This window comes from Bombina bombina, chromosome 11 (genome assembly GCF_027579735.1).
Source record: "Bombina bombina isolate aBomBom1 chromosome 11, aBomBom1.pri, whole genome shotgun sequence".
NCBI classification, from domain to species: Eukaryota; Metazoa; Chordata; class Amphibia; order Anura; family Bombinatoridae; genus Bombina; species Bombina bombina.
In genome coordinates, this window is record NC_069509.1 from 166,753,586 (window position 1) to 166,779,124 (window position 25,539).

General features: G+C 36.0%; 1 protein-coding gene across 1 annotated transcript in view; it reads right to left on the minus strand.

The window, feature by feature from the left end:
- Positions 1-969: 969 nt before the first annotated feature.
- LOC128641727 (uromodulin-like) overlaps positions 970-25,539 on the minus strand; it is an 89,534-nt gene continuing 64,964 nt past the window's right edge. The window contains exons 11-14 of the mRNA XM_053694252.1: positions 16,241-16,486; positions 12,616-12,778; positions 10,960-11,041; positions 970-1,127 (exon numbers count right to left, since the gene is read on the minus strand). Coding sequence (XP_053550227.1) covers positions 970-1,127; positions 10,960-11,041; positions 12,616-12,778; positions 16,241-16,486 — 649 coding nt within the window. The remainder of the gene's footprint in view (positions 1,128-10,959; positions 11,042-12,615; positions 12,779-16,240; positions 16,487-25,539) is intronic.

Sequence of the window (25,539 nt, forward strand, 5' to 3'; positions counted from 1 at the left end):
GGAAGGATGAAAGGCTGAGTGGACCTCACTGGGGATCGAACCTGCAACCCTTGGGATTATATAAAGATATAGAGCTGATATAGAGATATAGAGATGATATAGAGATGATATAGCGATGATATAGATAAGATATAGAAATTATGTAAAGATATAGAGATGATATAGAGTTATAGAGATAATATAGAGATTCTATAGAGATAGAGATGATATAGAGATGATTTAGAGATATAGAGATGATATAGAGATGATAAATAGATATAGAGATGATATATAGATGATATAGAGATATAGAGATGATATAAAGATATATAGATGATATACAGATATAGAGGATATAGATATGATGTACAGATGATATACAGATATAGAGATGATATAGCGATGATATAGATAAGATATAGAGATGAAATAGAGATGATATAAAGATATAGAGATGATATAGAGATAATATAGAGATTATATAGAGATATAGAGATAATATAGACATGATATATAGATGATATAGAGATATAAAGATGATATAGAGATAAATAGATATAGAGATGATATAGAGATGATATAAAGATAGAGAGATGATATAGAGCTATAGAGATGATATAGTTATGATGTAGAGATGATATAGAGATATAGAGATGATATAGTGAGGATATAGCGATGATATAGCGATGATATAGCGATGATATAGAAAAGATATATAGATGAAATAGAGATGATATAAAGATATAGAGATGATATAGAGATAATATAGAGATTATATAGAGATATAGAGATAATATAGACATGATATATAGATGATATAGAGATATAAAGATGATATAGAGATAAATAGATATAGAGATGATATAGAGATGATATAAAGATAGAGAGATGATATAGAGATATAGAGATGATATAGTTATGATGTAGAGATGATATAGAGATATAGAGATGATATAGTGAGGATATAGCGATGATATAGCGATGATATAGCTAAGATATAGAGATGAAATAGAGATGATATAAAGATATAGAGATAATATAGAGATATAGAGATGATATAAAGATATAGAGATGATATAGAGATGATATAGATATGATGTAGAGATGATATAGAGATTTAGAGAAAATATAGAGATGATATAGAGATGCTATAGAGATAAAGAGATGATATAGAGATGTACAGATAAAGAAATGAAATGGATTTGATTTAGAGATATACAGATTAAGGGATGATATAGAGATATATAGATGATATAGAGATGTACAGATATAGAGATGATATAGAGATAAAGAGATGTTATAAAGATATACAGATAAAGAGATTATATAGAGATGATTTAGAGATATACAGATAAAGAGATGATATAGAGATACAGATATAGAGATATAGCAATAAAGAAATTATATGGAGATGATATAGAGATGATTTAGAGACATACAGATAAAGAGATTATATAGAGATGTAGAGATCAAGAGATGGTGTAGAGATATACAGATAAAGAGATGATATAGAGATGATATAGACATATAGAGATAAATAGATGATATAGAGATGATATTGAGATGATATAGAGATATACAGATAAAGAGATGTTATAAAGATATACAGATAAAGAGATTATATAGAGATTATATAGAGATGATTTAGAGATATACAGATAAAGAGATGATATAGAGATACAGATATAGAGATGATATAGAGATATAGCAATAAAGAAATTATATAGAGATGATATAGAGGTGATTTAGAGACATACAGATAAAGAGATTATATAGAGATGTAGAGATCAAGAGATGGTGTAGAGATATACAGATAAAGAGATGATATAGAGATAATATAGACATATAGAGATAAATAGATGATATAGAGATGATATTGAGATGATATAGAGATATACAGATAAAGAGATGATATAGAGATGATATTGAGATGATATTGAGATGATTTAGAGATGAAATAGATATGATATAGAGATGATATAGATATGATATAGAGATGTACAGATATAGAGATTATATAGAGATATACAGATATAGAGATGATATAGAGATGATATAGAGATATACAGATAAAGAGATGCTATAGAGTTTATATACAGATATACAGATATAGAGATGATATAGAGATAAAGAGATGATAAAGAGATAAAGAGATGATATTTAGAGAAGTGGTTATGCAGAGATATAGAGATGAAGAGCTTATATAGAGATGATATATAGATGTAATAGAGATGTAGAGAGGATAAAGAGAGATACAGATATAAAGATGATATAGAGAGTTATACTGTAGATGGTATAGAGATAGAGATGAAATAGAGACATGAAATAGAGATTATATAGAGATAGAAATTATATAGTGATAGAGGTGATAGAGATGATATAGAAATATAGCGATATAGATATAAAGCTATGAAGATATAGAGATACAGGGATATAGAGATGATATAGGGCTCTATGTACTAAGCAGACAGTTCGCTTTCCATGTAAATTTTCACGTTTTTATCCGCGCGCAGATCAAGATTCGCTTAGAGGCATAGAGATGAAGAGATGATATAAAGTTACAAAGATAATAGAGAGATATATAGATAATATAGAGATATAGAAGTGATATAGAGATATATAGATGATAGAGAGATTTAGGGGATAAATATACATATTCACATACAGACATACATATACATGCTTACATACATACACTAGATTTGAATGAAGTATAAAGTTGATGTACAAGGGAACTGCGGCAAGAGAATGGAAGAAATACATAAACAAAATAGGTAATACATTTACTGATACTGAAGATTCATAAAATCATGTTATTTTTTTAATAAGCAATTTATTTATAAGATTTAAAATAGAGTAAGCAATTCTAAGAAACTTTTCAATTTACTTCTATTATAAAATGTACTTATAGCATTTTCTTTAACAATGTTATCCCTTTAGGGGTTTTGGGTAAACAGGTTTAGGCTTACATTCAAAAATATTATTAGGGTTACTTTTATCATAATGTCAGGGTTATGATAAAAAGGTATAATGGTTCAAGAAACATTGTGACAAAAACGAAGGATACTGTTTTTGTTGGATTTTTTTTATTATTATTATTTTTTTTTTAAATAACCATAAATGTATTCTCTAAATCTTTTGTACTGAACAATTAGGAGAACTGGGCAATATGCAATGCTTTGCAAATATAACGGTGTGTATATATGTATATATATATATATACATGTAAAAGAAATTAAAACATAACAATTAAATAGCAATGAAACAATAACTGATTAATTAATAAATCTGGACTTACTTTAAATATTCAAAACTATTTACAGTATAATTTTGTTTCTTTGGTTAACATAATTATAAATAATTTAAAAATTCGATACAAAGTAGTAAATTCACTTGAGCATATACAGTAACCGTCACAGCATTACAAAAACACAAGAAAACATTGATATAATTCAAACAAACATATAGACTGATAACAAAAATCCCAAAACGGACAGAAAATCCAAGCAGGCTGTCTTCCCTGAAAAATATAAGTAAAATAATTATTATATAAAATCTAGCTCACATTTTTTCTGTATCTGCATATGTTAAATATATATTAATGAGACAGTAAAGTCAACAATAAACTTGCATGGTTCAGACAAAGCCTACAATTTTAAACAGCTTTTCAGTTTATCGTGTTTGCCATGTTCCTTGTTCGGAGAAGGATTGCCTGATATTTTGGGGCCTGACTGACCTTGATAGGCAGGATCAGACTGGTATACTTCAGGAAAGTTTTCCTCTGTGAAAAGCACAATTGGGCTAAAAGAGGCTGCTCCCAAGTAGTGAATCGCCATAGAACAAGCAACTGAGCTGTTGTTCGTTCCTGAGAGAGTGTTTTTCTTTCTGTATGTACTCCTATTATCTAATTTGCTTCATTCTCTAGGTATCCTTTGTTGAAAATCATATCTAGGTAGGCTCAGAAGCAGCAATTCACTACTGGGAGCTTGCTGCTGAATTTGTAATGTGAGCCTAGGTAAGTCTCCCTAAGGGTGTTGGGGAAGCCAGACGTGGACTCCTTGCCAATGTGCTTAGAGGAATATGGCTGCACCTCACTGATGAGGTCAAAGAAGGCCGAAACAAAAATCTAGGGGATATCGTGTTTCTTGTTCAGAGGAGAAATGTCTGGTGTTTTAGGGGCTGGACTGACCTTGTTATGGGGGATCAGACTGATATACTTCAGGAAATGTGTTCTCTGTGAAAAGCACAATTGGCTAAAAGAGGCTGTTCCCAAGTGGTAAATCGCCATAGAACAAGCTACTGAGCTGTTGCTCGTTCCTGAGAGATTGCTTCTCTTTCTGTATGTACTCAAATGATCTATTTGCTTCATTCTCTAGGTATCCTTTGTTGAAAAGCATATCAAGGTAGGCTCAGAAGCAGCAATTAACTACTGGGAGCTAGCTGCTTATTGGTGGCTGCACATATATGCCTCTTGTCATTGTCTAACCTAATGTGTTCAGCTAGCTCCCAGTAATGCATTGCTGCTTCTTTAACAAACGATATCAAGAGAATGAAGCAAATTTGATAATAGAAATAAACTAGAAAGTTGTTTTAAAATAGTATGCCCTATCTGAATCTCTAAATTAAAATTTAAGTTTAACATCCTTTTAAGTTTTTGATAGTCTTTATCAAGTGAGAACTCTGCACCGTTATGGATATTTCACTCACCCACAAAGTTTCTCCCACTAAAAAAATAACTAATTTGCAAATAGCAAGGGAATGACAGCATGAATTTAAAGGGACATACACATCAATGGTGATGTTTGCAAGGCCTTTTTCAGTTATGTAAACACTGGTTTGGCACCACTAAAATGACTCTAGGAGGCCTATTTATGAAATGTCTGTGCGGATCAGGTCCGCCAGACCTCGCTGAATGCGGAGAGCAATATGCTCTCCGTATTCAGCATTGCACCAGCAGCTCTTGTGAGCTGCTGGTGCAACGCCGCCCCCTGCAGATTTGCAGACTATCGGCCGCCAGCAGGGGGTGTCAATCAACCCGATCGTACTCGATCGGGTTGAATTGTGGCCATGTCTGTCCGTCTCCTCAGAGCAGGCGGACAGGTTATGGAGCAGAGGTCTTTAGACCACTGCTTTATAACTGGTGTTTCTGGCGAGTCTACAGACTCGCCAGAAACACGGGCCCTCAAGCTCCATCCGGAGCTTGATAAATGGGCCCCTAGATGTTGATTTGAGAACATACATGGCAGCCTATTGGTAAGTACCCTGACAAGCAAGATTGTGCAGCACGTATCCAACAATTAGCAGACGTGAAAGCTCTGAAAATGGAATTGGGTATCTGCACATGGTACCTTTAAAAAATAAATAATTCAGAATACTTTAATGCTCAGTATTCTATAGTAAGATATAAAAGCATACTGGAGTATTCTATAGTAAGATATAAAAGCATACTGGAGTATTCTATAGTAAGATATAAAAGCATACTGGAGTATTCTATAGTAAGATATAAAAGCCTACTGGTAACAGCCCTAGGATTTATTGGCTTGTATTTGTCTTTCATTACACACAGACACTAGTTTTATTTAATGTCTTATTAGTAGAAAATCTACTAGAAAACTACAAATTATAATTTAGTATAATAGAGATTTAAAAAAACAAAGTATTATAAATTGTAACTTACCAACACCATCGCCGTCACCGATACCAGCGTCTGATAAAATTAAACACATTATTACTTTCTGAAAGCAGCTAGTAATCAAGCAACAAATTATATTACAGAGTAAATTTCAGATGTTATAACTTACAATGTAAAAAAAGTCTCTCCATCTGTCTGTATGTCTGCCTGTCAGTCTGTCTGTCTGTCTGTCTATCTATCTATCTATCTATCATCTATCTATCTATCTATCTATCTATCTATCTATCATCTATCTATCATCTATCTGTCTGTCTGACTGTCTATCCATCTATCTATCAATCTATCTATCTATCTATCTATCTATTATCTATCTTTCTATCTATCATATATCTATCTATCTATCTATCTATCTATCTATCTATATATATCTATATATATATATATCTATATATATATAAATAAATATATATCAATCTATCCATCTATCTATATACTTTAAAAAATACTATCCATCAGTTTCAAATCATAACATCTTCTTCCTAGAAAACAAGAGGTTTTGATTTAAAGGGACACTGTACCCAAAATTTTTTCTTTTGTAATTCAGATAGAGCATGCAATTTTAAGCAACTTTCTAATTTACTCCTATTATCAATTTTTCTTTGTTCTCTTGCTATCATTATTTGAAAAAGAAGGCATCTAAGCTTTTTTTTTGGTTTCAGTACTCTGGACAGCACTTTTTTATTGGTGGATGAATTTATCCACCAATCAGCAAGGACAACCCAGGTTGTTCACCAAAAATGGGCCGGCATCTAAACTTACATTCTTGCATTTCAAATAAAGATACCAAGAGAATGAAGAAAATTTGATAATAAGAGTAAATTAAAAAGTTGCTTAAAATTTCATGCTCAATCTGAATCACGAAAGAAAATTTTTGGGTACAGTGTCCCTTTAAAGATGACAAAGCGTTCAGCCTGGATTACTACAGTAAATTAAATTTGTAACACATATATGCATAACACTGTTTAAAGGATGAATAATACCTACACTTTTCGATAAAGATTATATGAACCTGCTGGATTTTTTTTGGTTTGCTTTCTCTTATTTATAATATAAATAATTATTTTTCTGTATGTATACGAAAATAAAAATTAAGATTAATTCTAGGAACCTAAATTAATTATACCACGACATACCACTAGATGGCACTACAAAGCTTAATGTTCAAAGTTGACAAGATTGTTATATAACCTTAGATCAGGGGTGGGCTAGACGTAGATCGCGGCCTACCAGTGGAATTTTGAGGTGACCGCCTGTAAGATTTCAAAAGTCTGCATAATAAGAGAAAGATTCTCACACTATGGCGACGAGGCTCTTCACTCAGAATCTAGAATTTTAGATAGAATCACCGTAGATGTGTGAGAAATATTTCTCTTATGCAGACTTTTGAAATCGGCTATGACTTTGAGTCTATGATGGCGGTATGGACACTATATTTCAGCATGCGTGAAGGGGCTGTAGCTCAACTTGCTGCCCCAGCTTTGGTTACAAGACTTGCCCCCTAATCAAGCCAATAAAATTACTTTGTAGAATGAGTCTTGAGCCGTCTTGATTGTGAGACTACTTATCATACGCAGGCGCAGTACACAGAGTGACGTAAAGAGAGAGCTCTCGCAGTAAGTAATTAGTTATTTGTGTCAAAAATACCCTTTTCAGCCAGCAGGTCCTATTTGTGGCAAAAATGCAATTTTCAGCCAGCAGGTCCTATTTGTGACAAAAATACAATTTTCAGCTAGCAGGTCCTATTTGTGACAAAAATACAATTTTCAGCCAGCACGTCCTATTTGTGACAAAAATAAAATTTTCAGCCAGCAGGTCCTATTTGTGGCAAAAATACAATTTTCAGCCAGCAGGTCCTATTTGGGGCAAAAATACAATTTTCAGCCAGCAGGTCCTATTTGGGGCAAAAATACAGTGTGTGCTGGACTATTCTTTGTGTTTTTGAATAAATACATTATTGTAATTACTAGTCCTAAAGCCCGTGTACCCGGACCAATTTTTTTTAAGTACCGCGGTTCCAACCCTTGCTCCCTCTCTCTCCCCCCTCTCTTTTGCGCTCTCTCTTTCCCGCCCCTCTTCTGCTCTCTCCCCCCCCCTCTTTTGCTCTCTCTCTCTCCCCCTCTTTTGCTCTCTCTCCCCTATTTTGCTCTCTCTTCTTCCTCTTTTGCGCTCTCTCCCCCCTCTTTTGCGCTCTCTCCCCCTCTCTTTTGCGCTCTTTCCCCTCTCTTTTGCTCTCTCTCCCCCCTCTTTTGCTCTCTCTCCCCTCTCTTTTGTGCTCTCTCCCCCCTCTTTTGCGCTCTCCCCCCTCTCTTTTGCGCTCTCCCCCACTCTTTTGCTCTCTCTCTCCCCCTTCTTTTGATCTCTCTTTAGCGCTCTCTCCCCTTCTCTTTTGCGCTCTCTCTCCCCTTCTCTTTTGCGCTCTCTCTCCCCCCTCTTTTGCGCTCTCTCCCCCTCTCTTTTACTCTCTCTCCCCTCTTTTGCTCTCTCTCCTCCTCTTTTTCTCTCTCTCCCCCATATTTTTCTCACTCTCCCCCCTCTTTTGTGCTCTCTCCCCCCTCTATTTTGCGCTCTCTCCCCCTTCTCTTTTGTGCTTTCTCTCCCCCTTCTCTTTTGCGCTCTCTCTCCCCTTCTCTTTTGAGCTCTCTCTCTCCCCTTCTTTGATGCTCTCTCTCTCCCCCTCTCTTTTGAGCTCTCTCTCCCCCTCATTTGTGCTCTGTCTCTCCCCCTCTTCTGCTCTCTCTCCCCTCTCTCTTTTGCTGACTCTCTTCCTCTCTTTTGCTTTCTCTTTTCCCCCCTCTTTTTGCTCTCTCTCCCCCTCTCTTGTGCTCTCTCTTTTGCTCTCTCTATGCCCCTCTTTTGCTGTCTCTCCCCCCTCTATTTATCCCTCCTCTTCTGCTCTCTCTATCCCCCCTCTGTCTCTCACTGCACATTCGGCCCCGCCCACGCCCTGCCCGACCACGCCCCATCTGTGTCACGTCCGGCCCCGCCCCGCCCGCCAACGTCACGCCCATCCAGCCACGTCCACTCCACGCCAGATGCCAGGTGAGGTAGGCCAAGTGTGCTTGTCCTCACGCGTAGTCTCTACTGCGCATGACAGCTTCGGACAAACACACTTGGCCTTTTATTATATAGGATTATTATCAAGACTGGTGGGTTTCTTTTTTTAGTTAGGTGACCATGTCACTTGGAATAAAATTAGAGGTAGCCCTTGCCTTACAAAAGTCTTCCCACCACTGCCTTAGATTGTAAATTTTAACTCATCTGCTTGAGAGAGTCATATAATAATTTAGATTACTGTATGTCTTTTGAAAGAATGCTTGACCACGTTCATTAAAGTTATGTGAAAGCCACATTTTTTTCTTTCAGGATTCAAATAGAGCATGCGATTTTAAGCAACTTTCTAATTTACTCCTATTGTCATTTTTTCTTCATTCTCTTTATTTGAAAAAACAGGAATGTAAGCTTAGGAGCCAGCCTATTTTAGGTTCAGCACCCTGGGTAGCGCTTGCTGATTGGTGGCTACATTTAGCCACCAATCAGCAAGTGGTACCCAGGTGCCGAACAAAAAAATGGGCCGGCTCCTAAGCTTACATTTCTGCTTTTCAAATAACGATATCAAGAGAAATAAGAAAATTTGATAATAAGAGTAAATTAGAAAGTTGCTTAAATTTGCATGCTCTATCTGAATCCTGAAAGAAAACAATTTAGATTTAATTTCCCTTTAAAGGGCCATGATACCCAATTGATGAAACACTTGAAAGTGATGCAGCATAACTGTAACAATCTAACTAGAAGATATCGCCTGAACATCTCTATGTAAAAAAGAAAGATATTTACCTCAAAATGTCCTAAGAATTCACACCCCTTGTAAAGGACTTTAAGCAGCAAATCAGTAGGTCTGTCCTGGGACAGGCAAGGGAGTGAGCTTCATGCACACTCATCTTATTTCCCTGTTCAGTTTAAGGAAGTTTACTATGAAATCTCATGAGAGTTAAGTGAAATCTCATGAGATCACAGTAAAAGAGTTTATGACGTCAGCACTGCTGATGCCGATTAGCTGCTGTTCATTTCTTCATTTTTTTTATTTTTTATTTTAAACCTGCAGCTGGACAGTAACTAAAAGATACATTTTTAAAGAATACTTACTCTGGTGAACTGGGGAAGTTGTGAGGTAAAATTTCTTCCTTTTTTTTACATAGGGATGCTCAGGTGATATTTTCCTGTGAGCTTTTTACAGTTATACTGCATCATTTTCAAGTTATTTAGCATATAAGTATTATGTTCCTAGTAAATAAGATGAAATATGCCCTGATTTGTAAAGGGCATGAAGGTGTAAAGTATTCCCCTAACCCAGGGGTGTTCAACCTTTTGGAAATCAAGGGCCACACAATAGTTAACTCATATACAATACAATGTATGGCAATGAAAGGAATGAAAAATTCAGTTAATGAGAACGCTGACTCTGCTTATTTTTTTATTAATAATTGAATGTTAGGGACTATTTCTGTGGTAGCTAATCGGAGGCAGTGCTCTAGATGACAATCTACTTTGTTGCATGTTTTGTGTCATAATGTCTTTCAAATTGTATTCCTTGACAACAGCTATTGACTCCTGACATATTAAACAAACATGTTTTCCATCAACTTCTACAAAGAAGAATGAATCGATCAATTTTTCCTTGAAATTGCGAACAACTTCACTAAAAACAAGTTTTTTGCTGTTACCTGCCATTTTGAATTTGCTATTTCCTCTTAGATTGTTGTTGGGTTTTTTTTTTATCTAGTTTGCTATTATGGCCTTAATAGTATTGCCTTGTCAAATAGTTAGTTAGGTGAAGGCATCCCAGGATCTCAATCTGCATGAAATTATTGAGGTCAATACATTAGCCCTTGCAATGGCTTCTCTGTATTTACCGGGGGGGGCAGCTCGAGATATAACTTCCTGGGGTTTGGGGTGGCCGCTTGTAAGGGGAACTGCAACTTACCAACTAAATTTTAGCCACTGAAATAAATTTTGCATGCGCCTAAGAGGCAACACCCCTAACTGTGGGACATCAGTAAAATTATTTTTGCGCATGCTTATTGAGAAGCTGAGCTTTTCTGGTTATACCAGCTCAGCTTCTCAATGAGAAGTTACTATACTGCACTATTACTATATTTGATGAATGTTTTTGTGGACAAGATTGAAGAGTCCAGAGGGCCACAAGTGGCTAGTGGGACATGGGTTGCCCACCCTTGCCTTAACCAATGCAGAAACAATGAAGCAGTAGCTTTAAAGTATGTAAAAGTTACCTTGTTTGAAAAATGGTCCCACCGTCATAATACCTTCCGCAGAACTGGGTTGATCACGGAGAGATCTGACTCCAGTGCAAGGCTATAAGAGAGTAATGCCAAATATTGCTTATTAGTGTTAAAGAAGGGAAGGAGAGAGAGAGAGAGAGAGAGAGAGAGAGAGAGAGAGAGAGAGAGAGAGAGAGAGAGAGAGAGAGAGAGAGAAATAATATTTCCTTATCTACCATATTTTCTAACTTCTTTACAAAGCCAACCTCTGGCATTCTCTTAATGTTTGGATAACTCTATGGGGCCAATTTATCAATGTCTGTCTGACATGATACGCTGTAGTGTATCATGTCATGCCAACAGCATATGCTGTAAGCATTTATCATTGCACAAGCAGTTCACCAGAATTGCTTGTGCAATGCTGCCCCCTGCAAATTTGCGTCCAATCGGCCACTAGCAGGGGGTGTCAATCAGCCCGATTGTATAGGATCTTTAGACCACTGCTTCAAAACTAAACAAAAAAAAACTAAACAAATTTAAAAATAAAATAAATAAAAAATAAAAAAAAAACCTACACAAGCCACTGGCAGACTAGCTTACAGTACCTAAGATGGCTGTGACAAGTGTGAGCTGGGAGGGTTCCAGAGCTGTTTGGGGGGAATTAGGGAGGTTAAGGAAAGATCCTTACACTACAGAAAAATAAATTTATAATAAATAGATAAATAAAATAGGTGCTATACAATGTACTGGCAGATTGTCTACCAGTACCTAAGATGGTGGTGACCAATAACCAGTAGCGATAGAAGGTGGTAGTCTACCTTAAAAATATATATATATCTTTGGGCAGTTCTGCTATACTTAATGTTGCCCATTGCATCATTTTAGACATAGCTTTAGATAAAAACCTTAAAATGATCAAAAACAATAAACAAACATGTTTGGTCTTAGCTAAATGAGAGGATGCCAATAAACAAATATTGAGATTTTTTTTCTACAGTTAGAAAGGTAATTAATATCCCACTTTATATCTATCTATCTATCTATCTATCTATCTATCATCTATCTATATACTGTATATATATCCAGCTCATTTTATGATAAATATATATATATATATATATATATATATATATATATATATATATATATATATATATATATATATATATATATATATATATATATATATATATATATATATATAGTTTAAACTGAGTGATAACAAAAATTCTAACAATTCTCTGGACTTTTGACATTTTTCTCAGAAATTCCCCTAAATATTCTCTGGACTTTTGACATTTTTCTCAGAAATTACTCGGCTGGAATTTGAAAACTCTTTAAAAGCCATCCAAGGTACTTTGTACTGGAAGCCTGGGCTGGGATATAGACCACTGATTTAACGCTTATCCAACAAAGGAAGAGTTTCCTATTTCAAATGATTATTTACATTGCATTTTTTTTAACCAACCAGGCACATATTTACAAATTAAAAAGGACACCAGTTATTGTCAAGACTTTGCCAAACACTTTACAGAATTTGTAAATTATAGAAATATAAATGTATGTATGCTTTGCATTTGTACCCAATTGTCTAATGAATCATAGGTTTTTAGTTGTCTTAAATCCATGGAAAGCACTGCTAGTTAAATATGTGTATTGTGTACTTACAGGTTGACATGAATATGATGAATTATCACACAGTTTAATTTGACAGTGCAGGAAGACGCGGCTGTAATCCCCGACAAATTTAAACATCTGGACAGAAAACTGTCCTCTACTTGAGATTCCATTTGCATAAACCTTTATTGTGGAATCCTGATTATTAGGGCAGCTGGAAAGATAATAATATTTTATTAATAAAAAAAATAACATTTTTTACATTTACAGCACAAGAAGAGCGGGTACTAATGCCAAGTCTCAGATTATAGAATAGCTGTTTTTGTCTTTTTAATAGAAACATTTTAGTGCAGGAGTGACAGCCTCAAATCCATTACTGTTAGGATGTCCTTGACACTGCAACAAGCAGAGTTTCCCTATGTCTCATTTAGGCAGTTAGGATTCTGCCTATGGTTTCTGTGTATCCAGAAGTGGTCACTTTAATGAATTGTTGCTGAATAGCTAGCTCTGACTATAAAAGAATGTGGCAAAAATATACTCAAAAATGTTCTATCATCCATACAATGGAACAGCATGTAAACATTCAGAATGTTTTTTTTCTGTTTTTTTTTTTTTTTTGCTTGAAAAACAATATGTAAAAGTTGTATAAATATAAATTAAAGTTAATACAGCAGTATCAGTTATGTACCTCCTACTAATGCTTATTAGCTAATACCAGCTTCTGCTAATGTTCACTGGTTGATGTTTATTACTCTCTAATGCTCATTGGTTGATATTTGTTATCTGCTAATGCACATTGGTTGATATTTGTTACCTGCTAATGCTCATTGGTTGATATTTGTTACCTGCTAATGCTCATTGGTTGATATTTGTTACCTGCTAATGCTCATTGGTTGATATTTGTTATCTGCTAATGCACATTGGTTGATATTTGTTACCTGCTAATGCTCATTGGTTGATATTTGTTACCTGCTAATGCTCATTGGTTGATATGTGTTACCTGTTAATGCTAATTGGTTGATGGCTATAATGAGAAAGTTCACAACTGATACTGGTGTTTAAGTTTAAAGGGCCAGTAAACAAGTGCAGCGCTAATTTGCGCTCCAGCTTGAGCGTTTAATTGCACTAGAAGTTAGCTTTTTGTGCTCGTCGGGTTGCTATCGTATTATGAGTTGAAAACCGAAAAGCACAAAAAGCTAAACTTACAATATTGTGTGCGTGTTCACATATTCCCTCACAGAAGTCAATGGAGAAATACTAAACTCTCACACTAACCGACATAAAAATATGAATATTTCACATTCAATGTTCTACACATAGCAAAATATGTTCTATTTAGTCAGAAATATATATATATATATGATGTTTTTGTGGTACAATTTATATCTATAACTATATATATATAGACTACAAAGATGATGCACTCTCAGGTCTTTTTTTACATGTTTTTATCTACTTAACTACAAAGGGCCACAATACACTTCTATAAATGTCTATATTTATATGTAATTATATGTTTATATGTGTATATATTTCTGTAAGTACATATATACACATTTAAATACATATGAACACATAAATAGACATCTTTAGACATGTATATGTATGTATGTATCTCAATATTAAAGCCCTTCTGCCTTTTTTTTCTAACACCTGAGACCTCATATCTTTAAGCCTTTATAACTTTTGTTTGCAATAGTTTTTTAAGAACAATTTTTATTAGACAGTGTTATTATGAGTGTAACTATACTTTCTTTGAAATTTATTTTTGATGTGTTTTGTGCAAGTTTTTATTTTTTTGCAAAATAGTTAACCACAGCTCTGAAGATGCGGTAATCATTCTAGCGTAAATCGCGATCGCATTTACTTTCCACTCATAATACCAGAGGTAAGCGCAAACCCCCGCGATAAACCCCTTATCGCTCTGACCCAAACTTTTGCACTCCACTTGTAATCTGGCCCTTTGTAATTACAAGACATTTCTGTTGTCTTGCTATAAAATAACATATCAGCCAAGTCTAAATATTTTTAAATCAAATTAACATGATGCCCCGGGTTTCCGGCGAGCCTGAAGGCTCGTCGAAAACAGAAGTTATGAAACAGCGGTCTAAAGACTGCTGCTTCATAACCTGTCTGCCTGCTCTGAGGCGGCGGACAGAAATCGTCAGAAATCAACCCGATCAAATACAATTGGGTGGAGTGACACACCCTGCTAGACTTTCTGAGTGACTGAGCATTTGAAAAATGCTACTGAGCATGTGCAAAAGTTCACAGTGTATACATATGTGAGTCTGTGATTGGCTGATGGTTGTCATATTATACAGGATCAAGGAAATAGAAGGAAATTATGAAATTATCAGAAAAAAATGTACCACTCATTTAGTGCTATCATATATATATATATTTTAATTATGTGTTTGTCTTTAATGCAATTCTGTTTTACTTTATGGACTTGTAATTCATTATTGATAATGGCTGTTTCGTGTTAGAACATATGTGTTTTTTTTTACATAATTACTAATACTGATTACTGACTGTTTTTACCAAGAAATATATATATAAGCCATTTTTAAATATACATAAGGCACTGGTTTTCAAACCTTTCTTTAGGTCCCCTAACAGGCCACAATTTGAGGATATCTGAACTAGAGCCCAGGGGAACCAATCAGCTGATTAGTAAACATGGTTATTTAACCTGCTCTCATCCAAGGTAACCCAGAAAACCTGGACTGTTGGGGAGGCCTGAGGACAGGTTTGAAAACCAGTGACCTAAGGTAATGACATTCACTACCTCCTTAGGCAATGAGTTCCACAATTTGATTGCTCTAACAGTGGAGATTAAATCTCCTTTCCTCTAGTCTTAAAGGGATATGGAACCCATTTTTTTTTCTTTCATGATTCAGATAGCGCATGCAATTTTAAACAACTTTCTAATTTATTTCTATTGTCATTTTTTGTTCTCTTTCTATCGTTTGTTGAAAATCAAAGATCTAAGCTCAGGAGTGTACATGTGTCTGGAGCATTACATGACAGCAGTTTTGCGAGAATGTTATCTATTTGCTAAAGCACTAGGGGCCCCATGTATTAACTGGCATGCGGAGAAGGTTCTCAACTTGAGAAGCTGTCTGCACGCCTTCGCTGCTTACGGACAGTGGATTTGTTTATTCGCTGGTCCATTCACCATTACACACTCCAATGAGTGTGTAATGTCCGTCCCTTCACTTGCGCAACCAATCGCGTAAGAAAAGGGACTGTCAATCACCTAGAGCAAGCGAGCTCTTGGTCATTTCTCTTCCCCATCACAGAGGTGGCGAAGAGTGTAAGAAGCGCAGTCTAATGACATTGCTGGGAGCAGGCTTGCATGTGTGAAACTGCCCCGCAAAGGTTTCGGAGCAGCTTATGCTGCTTCGTACACGGAGCACTAGATGGCAGCCCTAATTTTTTGCCATATAGGGCTCCAGACACCTAACTAGGTATCTCTTCAACAAAGGATACCATGGGAACTAAGCAAATGTGATGATAGAAATAAATTGGGAACGTTTAAAAAAATTGTATTCTCTGTCAGTCGCAAAATAAATTTTTTGGGGTTTCATATTCCTTTAAATTGTGAACTCCTGACACACATATAAATCCATATAAATATTTAGGAAATCACGTTTATTTACCATGAACTCACCTGTCTTTGATAATGTAATATTTTACCGGATCATCATAATTTTTGGTAGGAGTAGCGAAGCAGTTTTTCATCACCATATAAAATTGAGAAGTGTCTCCCTCGACTAGAAATACGCCAACATACAATATTGATTTTGTTGACAGAGTCACTTCGGACCCTTCATACGGTATAGTGTAGCCAGAATCTTGATAAAGGGCCATAACGACTTTAAATTGTCCTGTGCCTTCTATGCTGATATTCACACAGCTTAAAAAACAAACAAAAAAAATGTTGAAGCTGGTGAGAATACAACAAATGAATGGCTAAGTGTATATACGTTAATAAAACCTTATGTGTTATAGATTAATACATTCAACACTAAATTAATGATATATAGAATCATTTATTCAAAGCAAAGACCGGCCTAAGAATAATATAATTATATTAGTATTTTAATTAAAATTAAGTGTAATATTTTAGTTCATCTCCCTGAAAACGTTCCAATAAATATGTGAATTTTGGTTTACTTAAAAGGTCCTGAGAGTGCATTTACTTTGTACAATATTTACTACATTTCTGCACCCAGGCCAATGACCATTGCAGGGCAACACTGTATCTTGGACTTTGTATATTTATGTATATATATATATATATATATATATATACAGGTGGCCCTCGTTTTACAACGGTTCAATTTACACCGTTTCAGAATAACAACCTTTTTTTCCAGTCATGTGACTGCTATTGAAAAGCATTGAGAAGCAGTGCATTTATTAAAATAGCCAGTAGGTGGAGCTGTCCGCTTGTGTTGCAGCAAAGCCAAGCAAGCTGAAATTAATCAGTTTAACCAGACCTGAGCTATCGAGCAGATTTCAAAGGAACAAGATCTTCCTGTCTATAAATCAATCCAGATTGGAATGCATAGAAATAACTGTTTGCTGAAAAATGCAAGTGAAGTCTGTGTTGTGTGATTATTTTATTAGGTTCGTAATGCTGTTTAGCAAATGTTTTTGTTCATTTAACTTAGTTTAATTATATATTCTGTGTTGGGTGATTATTTTATTAGGTTTATAAAGATGTTTAGCGTTTAAAGTCTTTATTTCAAAGCTTTAAAAATAATGTATTAGGTGTTACTTATGACAATTTTGAGAGGGGCCTGGAACCTATCTCCCTCACTTCCCATTGACTTACATTATAAACTGGGTTTCAATTTACAACGGTTTTGATTTACAACCATTCCTTCTGGAACCTAACCCCGGCGTAAACTGAGGGCTACCTGTATATATATATATATATATATATATATATATATATATATATATATATATATATATTATCGGTTATTTGTAGAGCTTCAACAGATTTTGCAGCGCTATAAACAAAGACGGAGTGCAACAAAACATTTATAGGGATCAAACAGGTAGAGAGCCCTGCCAAGATTTGCACTGTTGTAGTCAGCTCTTAAGAAGGTGATCTACAAACAGCTGGACTCTTAGGCTTACATGCTAAGGGGGTTCAGGAGAGGAACTGGTATAAAGAAAGGTTAGTGTAGGTTGTATGCATCCCTAAATAGTAGAGTCCTTAGGGAGCACTTGAAGCTTTCAAAACTAGGGGAGAGTCTTGTGGAGTGAGGCAGAGAGTTCCACAAGATGGGAGTCAGCCTGGAGAAGTCCTGTAAATGGGAGTGTGATGAGGTAACAAGAGAGGAGCAGAATAGGAGGTCATGAGCAGAGCGAAGGGGATGGGTGGGAGAGTATCTGGAGACAAGGTCTGAGATATAGGGGGAAGCAGTGCAGTTGAGGGCTTTGTATGTCAGAGTGAGAATTGTGTGTTTAATCTTAGAGGCAAGAGAAATTCAGTGAAGGGATTGGCAGAGAGGTGCAGCAGATGAAGAGCAACATGTAAGGAAGATAAGCCTGGTAGAGGCATTCATTATAGATTGTAAAGGAGCTAGGCAGCAGCTGGGGAGACCAGAGAGGACAGAGTTGCAGTAATCAAGGTGGGAAAGGATGAGCGAGTGGATTAAAATCTTAGTTGTGTCTTGTGTAAGTAAATGTCTAATTTTAGAGATGTTTTTAAGGTGGAAGAGGCAGGTTTTAGACAAGGACTGAATGTGAGGAGTGAAAGAAAGATCTGACCCCAAGACATCGGGCATGCAGGATAGTGGTAATGATGGCGTTTCCAACAGTTATAGAGAGATTGGGGGTGGAGATTTTGGAAGAAGGGGGACAATAAGGAGCTCAGTTTTGGAGAGTTTTAGCTTGAGGTAGTGAGAGGACATCCAGGAAGAGATGTGAGAAAGACAGTTAGTGACACAAGTTAGCAAGGAAGGAGATAGGTCTAGTGTAGAGAAGTAGATTTGGGTGTCGTCGGCATACAATTGATATTGGAAACCATGGGACTTAATTAGGGAACCTAATGATGATGTGTAGATTGAGACGAGAAGAGGACAGAGGACAGAGCCTTGCGGTGCACTGACAGAAAGTGGTGATGGGGTAGAGGAGGCCCCAGAGAAGGCTACACTAAAAGTACGGTTTGACAGGTAGGAAGAGAACCACGAGAGGGCTGTGACACAAATGCCGATATATATATATATATATATATATATATATATATATATATATATACAGGGAGTGCAGAATTATTAGGCAAATTAGTATTTTGACCACATCATCCTCTTTATGCATGTTGTCTTACTCCAAGCTGTATAGGCTTGAAAGCCTACTACCAATTAAGCATATTAGGTAATGTGCATCTCTGTAATGAGAAGGTGTGTGGTCTAATGACATCAACACCCTATATCAGGTGTGCATAATTATTAGGCAACTTCCTTTCCTTTGGCAAAATGGGTCAAAAGAAGGACTTGACAGGCTCAGAAAAAAATAGTGAGATATCTTGCAGAGGGATGCAGCACTCTTAAAATTGCAAAGCTTCTGAAGCGTGATCATCGAACAATCAAGTGTTTCATTCAAAATAGTCAACAGGGTCGCAAGAAGCGTGTGGAAAAACCAAGGCGCAAAATAACTGCCCATGAACTGAGAAAAGTCAAGCGTGCAGCTGCCAAGATGCCACTTGCCACCAGTTTGGCCATATTTCAGAGCTGCAACATCACTGGAGTGCCCAAAAGCACAAGGTGTGCAATACTCAGAGACATGGCCAAGGTAAGAAAAGCTGAAAGATGACCACCACTGAACAAGACACACAAGCTGAAACGTCAAGACTGGGCCAAAAAATATCTCAAGACTGATTTTTCTAAGGTTTTATGGACTGATGAAATGAGAGTGAGTCTTGATGGGCCAGATGGATGGGCCCGTGGCTGGATTGGTAAAGGGCAGAGAGCTCCAGTCCGACTCAGACGCCAGCAAGGTGGAGGTGGAGTACTGGTTTGGGCTGGTATCATCAAAGATGAGCTTGTGGGGCCTTTTCGGGTTGAGGATGGAGTCAAGCTCAACTCCCAGTCCTACTGCCAGTTTCTGGAAGACACCTTCTTCAAGCAGTGGTACAGGAAGAAGTCTGCATCCTTCAAGAAAAACATGATTTTCATGCAAGACAATGCTCCATCACACGTGTCCAAGTACTCCACAGCGTTGCTGGCAAGAAAGGGTATAAAAGAAGAAAATCTAATGACATGGCCTCCTTGTTCACCTGATCTGAACCCCATTGAGAACCTGTGGTCCATCATCAAATGTGAGATTTACAAGGAGGGAAAACAGTACACCTCTCTGAACAGTGTCTGGGAGGCTGTGGTTGCTGCTGCACGCAATGTTGATGGTGAACAGATCAAAACACTGACAGAATCCATGGATGGCAGGCTTTTGAGTGTCCTTGCAAAGAAAGGTGGCTATATTGGTCACTGATTTGTTTTTGTTTTGTTTTTGAATGTCAGAAATGTATATTTGTGAATGTTGAGATGTTATATTGGTTTCACTGGTAAAAATAAATAATTGAAATGGGTATATATTTGTTTTTTGTTAAGTTGCCTAATAATTATGCACAGTAATAGTCACCTGCACACACAGATATCCCCCTAAAATAGCTATAACTAAAAACAAACTAAAAACTACTTCCAAAACTATTCAGCTTTGATATTAATGAGTTTTTTGGGTACATTGAGAACATGGTTGTTGTTCAATAATAAAATTAATCCTCAAAAATACAACTTGCCTAATAATTCTGCACTCCCTGTATATATATATATATATATATATATATATATAGGGAAACATTACAAGACATGTACAGTATGTTATGTTACTATAGAGCAACATATCAGCCAAGTTTTAACTTTTTTTAGTCCTCAGATAACAAGGCTAGTCACTGTCATATAGTATAGTATAAAATATATTGTTTTGCAGTTGCTATCTGATTAATCCATGTAGAGAAGGATATGTAGCAGACTAGCAGGTACATTTCAAGTGCTGAGAATTAGATTTTTTTAAATTACTGTACATGAAAAGGAAGCATTTTTTTTTTATTTACAACATCAATGTGTTTACTGTCCCTTTAAGTCTGGTGTCTGCACTTATGCTTTCCAATTCCTGTTGAAAGTATATTTTTAAAAATTAAATTACAAGTATAGGGCATAAAGTAATTAATTAAAGTAAAGTGCATTTGTTTACTATATTTAATTAAACATATATTTAAATCTCAAACGGCTAGATTACAAGTTTTGCGGTATGAGTGAAAAAGCAGCGTTATGGGTCATAACGCTGCTTTTTCACCTACCGCTAGTATTACGTCTTGGCAAAAAAGCTGTACCGCTCACTTTTTTTACCATAATTGGCAATACCGCAAATCAACTTACGCAATTTGTGTAAAGTGTTTTTTCAATGGGACTTCCATAGCGCCGGTATTACAAGCTTGTCCTGGGAGGACAAAAAGTGAGCGGTACAGCCCTTACCGCCAAGATCCGTAACGCATTCTAAAGTCAGTAGTTATGAGTTTTACGCTACAAAGCTGTAGCATAAAACTCATAACTAAAGGGTTAAAAAGTACACTAACACCCATAAACTACCTATTAACCCCTAAACCGAGGCCCTACCACATTGCAAACACTAAAATAAAATTATTAACCCCTAATCTGCCGATCCGGACATCACCACCACTATAATAAAATATTAACACAAAACCGCTGCACAACCCGCATCGCAAACACTAGTTCAATATTATTAACCCCTTATCTGCCGCTCCAGACATCGCCGCCACCTACCTACATTTACTAACCCCTAATCTGCCACCCCCAACGTCTCCGCCACTATACTAAATTTATTAACCCCTAAACCTAAGTCTAACCCTAACACCCCCTAACTTAAATATAATTAAAATAAATCTAAATAAAAATTACAATCATTACCTAAATAATTCCTATTTAAAACTAAATACTTACCTATAAAATAAAACCTAAGATAGCTACAATATAACTAATAGTTACATTGTATCTAGCTTAGGGTTTATTTTTATTTTACAGCTAAGTTTTTATCTATTTTAACTAGGTAGAATAGTTATTAAATAGTTATTAACTATATAATAACTACCTAGCTAAAATAAATACAAATTTACCTGTAAAATAAAACCTAACCTAAGATACAATAAAACGTAACATTACACTACAATTAAATAAATTAACTAAATTAAATACAATTACCTAAATTACAAAAAAAACACTAAATTACACAAAATAAAAAACAAATTACAAGATATTTAAACTAATTACACCTAATCTAATAGACCTATCAGAATAAAAAAGCCCCCCCCCCCAAAATAAAGAAAAACCCTAGCCTAAACTAAACTACCAATAGCCCTTAAAAGGGCCTTTTGCGGGCATTGCCCCAAAGAAAACAGCTCTTTTACCTGTAAAAAAAAATACAAACACCCCCCCAACATTAAAACCCACCACCCACACAACCAACCCCCAAATAAAACCCTAACTAAAAAAAACTAAGCCCCCCATTGCCCTGAAAAGGGCATTTGGATGGGCATTGCCCTTAAAAGGGCATTTAGCTCTTTTGCAGCCTAAAAACCCTATGCTAAAATTAAAACCCACCCAATACACCCTTAAAAAATCGTAACACTACCCCCTGAAGATCCACTTACAGTTCTGAAGACCGGACATCCATCCTCAAGGAAGCGGCAGAAGTCTTTATCCAAGCAGCAGAAGTCCTCATCGAAGTCGGCAGAAGTCTTCATCCAACCGGGCAGAGGATGCTCCGTGCCGAATGTCTTCAAGATGGACACGCTCTGCGCCGGATGGATGAAGATAGAAGATGCCGTCTGGTTGAAGACTTCTGCCCGTCTGTATGAAGACTTTAGCCCGGTTGGATGAAGACTTCGGCCCGGATGGATGAAGACTTCTGCCGGCTTCGATGAGGACTTCTGCTGCTTGGATGAAGACTTCTGCCACTTCCTTGAGGATGGATGTCCGGTCTTCAGAACTGTAAGTGGATCTTCAGGGGGCAGTGTTACGATTTTTTAAGGGTGTATTGGGAAGGTTTTAATTTTAGCTTAGGGTTTTTGGGCTGCAAAAGAGCTAAATGCTCTTTTAAGGGCAATGCCCATACAAATGCCATTTTCAGGGCAATGGGGAGCTTAGGTTTTTCAGTATTTTATTTGGGGGGTTGGTTGTGTGGGCGGTGGGTTTTACTGTTGGGGGGTGTTTGTATTTTTTTTTACAGGTAAAAGAGCTGATTTCTTTGGGGCAATGCCCGCAAAAGGCCCTTTTAAGGGCTATTGGTAGTTTAGTTTAGGCTAGGGTTTTTTTTATTTTAGGGGGGCTTTTTTATTTTGATAGGGCTATTAGATTAGGTGTAATTAGTTTAAATATCTTGTAGTTTGTTTTTTATTTTGTGTAATTTAGTGTTTGTTTTTTTTTGTAATTTAGGTAATTGTATTTAATTTAGTAAATTAATTTATTTGTAGTGTAATGTTAGGTTTTATTGTAACTGATGACTCAAAGTCCAAATAGGTGATTATTGTTATTGCTTACCAGAGATAAATGCACCGTATTATAACCGGTGCTGACAGGCAGGCTAACACTTTCAGTGGTTAGCACACTGGGTGGCCTCAGGCAGGCTGTACACAGGTGGTACTCAGCGTTCGCTTGATTGGTGTGCGTCTGTGCAGCTGATGTGTGAGACACTGCGGTGGATCAAACACTTTGAAACCTTTACCAGGAAGGATCGAAAGAAGAACAAAGGACAACTTCCGTGTATAAAATAAAAGAGATTTAATCCATACAAACTGCTACGCGTTTCTAGACCTACACCGGTCTTTTCTTCAGGCATACAAACAATGGATACAAATTTCTTAAGATAACAATCTTATATACAATTAAAAACGGAAGTTGTCATAGTTTTCAGCAAGGACCAATGGGCTGTAGATGGATACTCTGTATCTCATTTATGCTAATTGGGCTTGGTCACCTGTGAACATCATTAACCTTGGCATTATATATCCCAAAGGACCCATAAATATAACTAAAACAATTTAAAGAGTCCCGTCACAATCTGCTACAATAATCACCAATGTATTAGAGTGTGCCTACATAAACGTTTACAATATAATGTGTGATTCGCAGATCTTAATGAAATATAAGTCGAATATGATTTTGTTAAAACCGAGTGTACCCTCATATAATAAAATGTGAAAGTAAAATTAAAATGGAATCGACTACTGGCTAAATAGCTAATGTTTGAATTCACTTGGGGGATATGTTGTTTCTTTCTTATTCTTAAAACTAAAAATGGTACGTGTGTGAGTGTGTGTAAAGGATGTGATGTGTGTTGGACATGAACCAGAAATGTTATTTTAAACAAATAAATACAATGATGTGTGTATGTAAGTAGAATATATGTACCAAACTCCATTTGGCCAGATGGATATTTAAATATCGATACATAGAATAAAGTGATTGCAGAAATTGCAACATATGGATCGAGTTCTGTTTATTCAACGCTCGATTTCGTATGATGAACCCAAATGATTAGTGTAATGAAATTAATAACTAAAATAAAGTGCGACCCCCAGCTGTGGATCATAATACACAGAGGTTCTTTTGCATGCAAATGTTATAAAACGAACATACATGTTCATAAAACAACTGGTGTTTCTATGTGTGTATATAGTCTAACACATCTGTAATCAGTGATTATAGCGTAGACCTTTTGTTGTTTAGCTGATTTTGATCCTGTGGTGTCTGAACTTTTGTAATAAGAACAAAAGGGTAAAAATGTCGATTGAGTAAATAATCTTTGTTTGTATTCTTTATTTGAGGAATTAATTTTTGATTTATATTTCAAAAAGTTGAAAAGCATCTGATGTATCTGATGTGGCCAGTACGCCAAAGTTGATCAGACAATGATAATGTCCAATGGGAATTGGGACTGCTGTTAGTGTGATGTTAGTGTCAATATTTTGCTTGTGTTGTTCTGTACAAAGTGTTTTTGATGTTTGTGAAAGAGAATTGGTTAGTGGATTTGTGGAGTCGATTTCATGTTATTGCTAAATAAGTCTATAGGCTAATTCAAGGTGTTGAAATTGTTCTGATGTATTTAAAGTGACCAGTATATCAACGTTATTCAGACTAGTTCAGTGTACTGCATGAGTGTTCGAGCAAATATATTCTATCGTTGGTCATAAGTTTGGTTGTTAATTAAATGCTGCTAAATCTAAATTTGCATTTAAGCCATCAGGAAAAAGTGTTTTTAAGTTAAAAATCCAAAAAGTTTCTCGTTGTCTGAGTTTATTCGTTCTATTGTAATCGGCAGACCTAGGGATGAAATCTATAGGTGTGTATTTGAAAGTGTATGGATTGCCTTGATGTTTTCTTAGACAATGGTTTGGCACACTGTGTTTGATTTTCGTTTTCTTACAGTTTTTACAATTACGCAGGTGTTCTCCCCACCTTGTTTTGACTTTTCTACAGGTGCGGCCTACATATTGTAGGCCGCATATACACTCCAATAGGTATACCACAAAAGAAGAATTGCAGTTATAAAAACCCTGAATGGGATATGTATCACCAGTGGTGTGGGATCTGAAAGATTTACTACCATGTTTAATGTATTGACACGAATTACAACTGGTTTTTCCACATTTGTATGTTCCTTGTAGACCAAATATACCATTTTTGGTTTGTGTGTTGTTCTTGGATCTGTGTTGTATATGTTTAACTATTTTGCTTGGTGCTAGTTTACTTCTCAAGGTGGGAGCCCTCCTGTAAACTATCTTAGGTCTATCTTGTACAATATTTCTTAAAACCGGATCCCTTTGAATGACATGCCAATGTTTGTATATTATCTGATTTATTTTTTGAAAATTGTTGT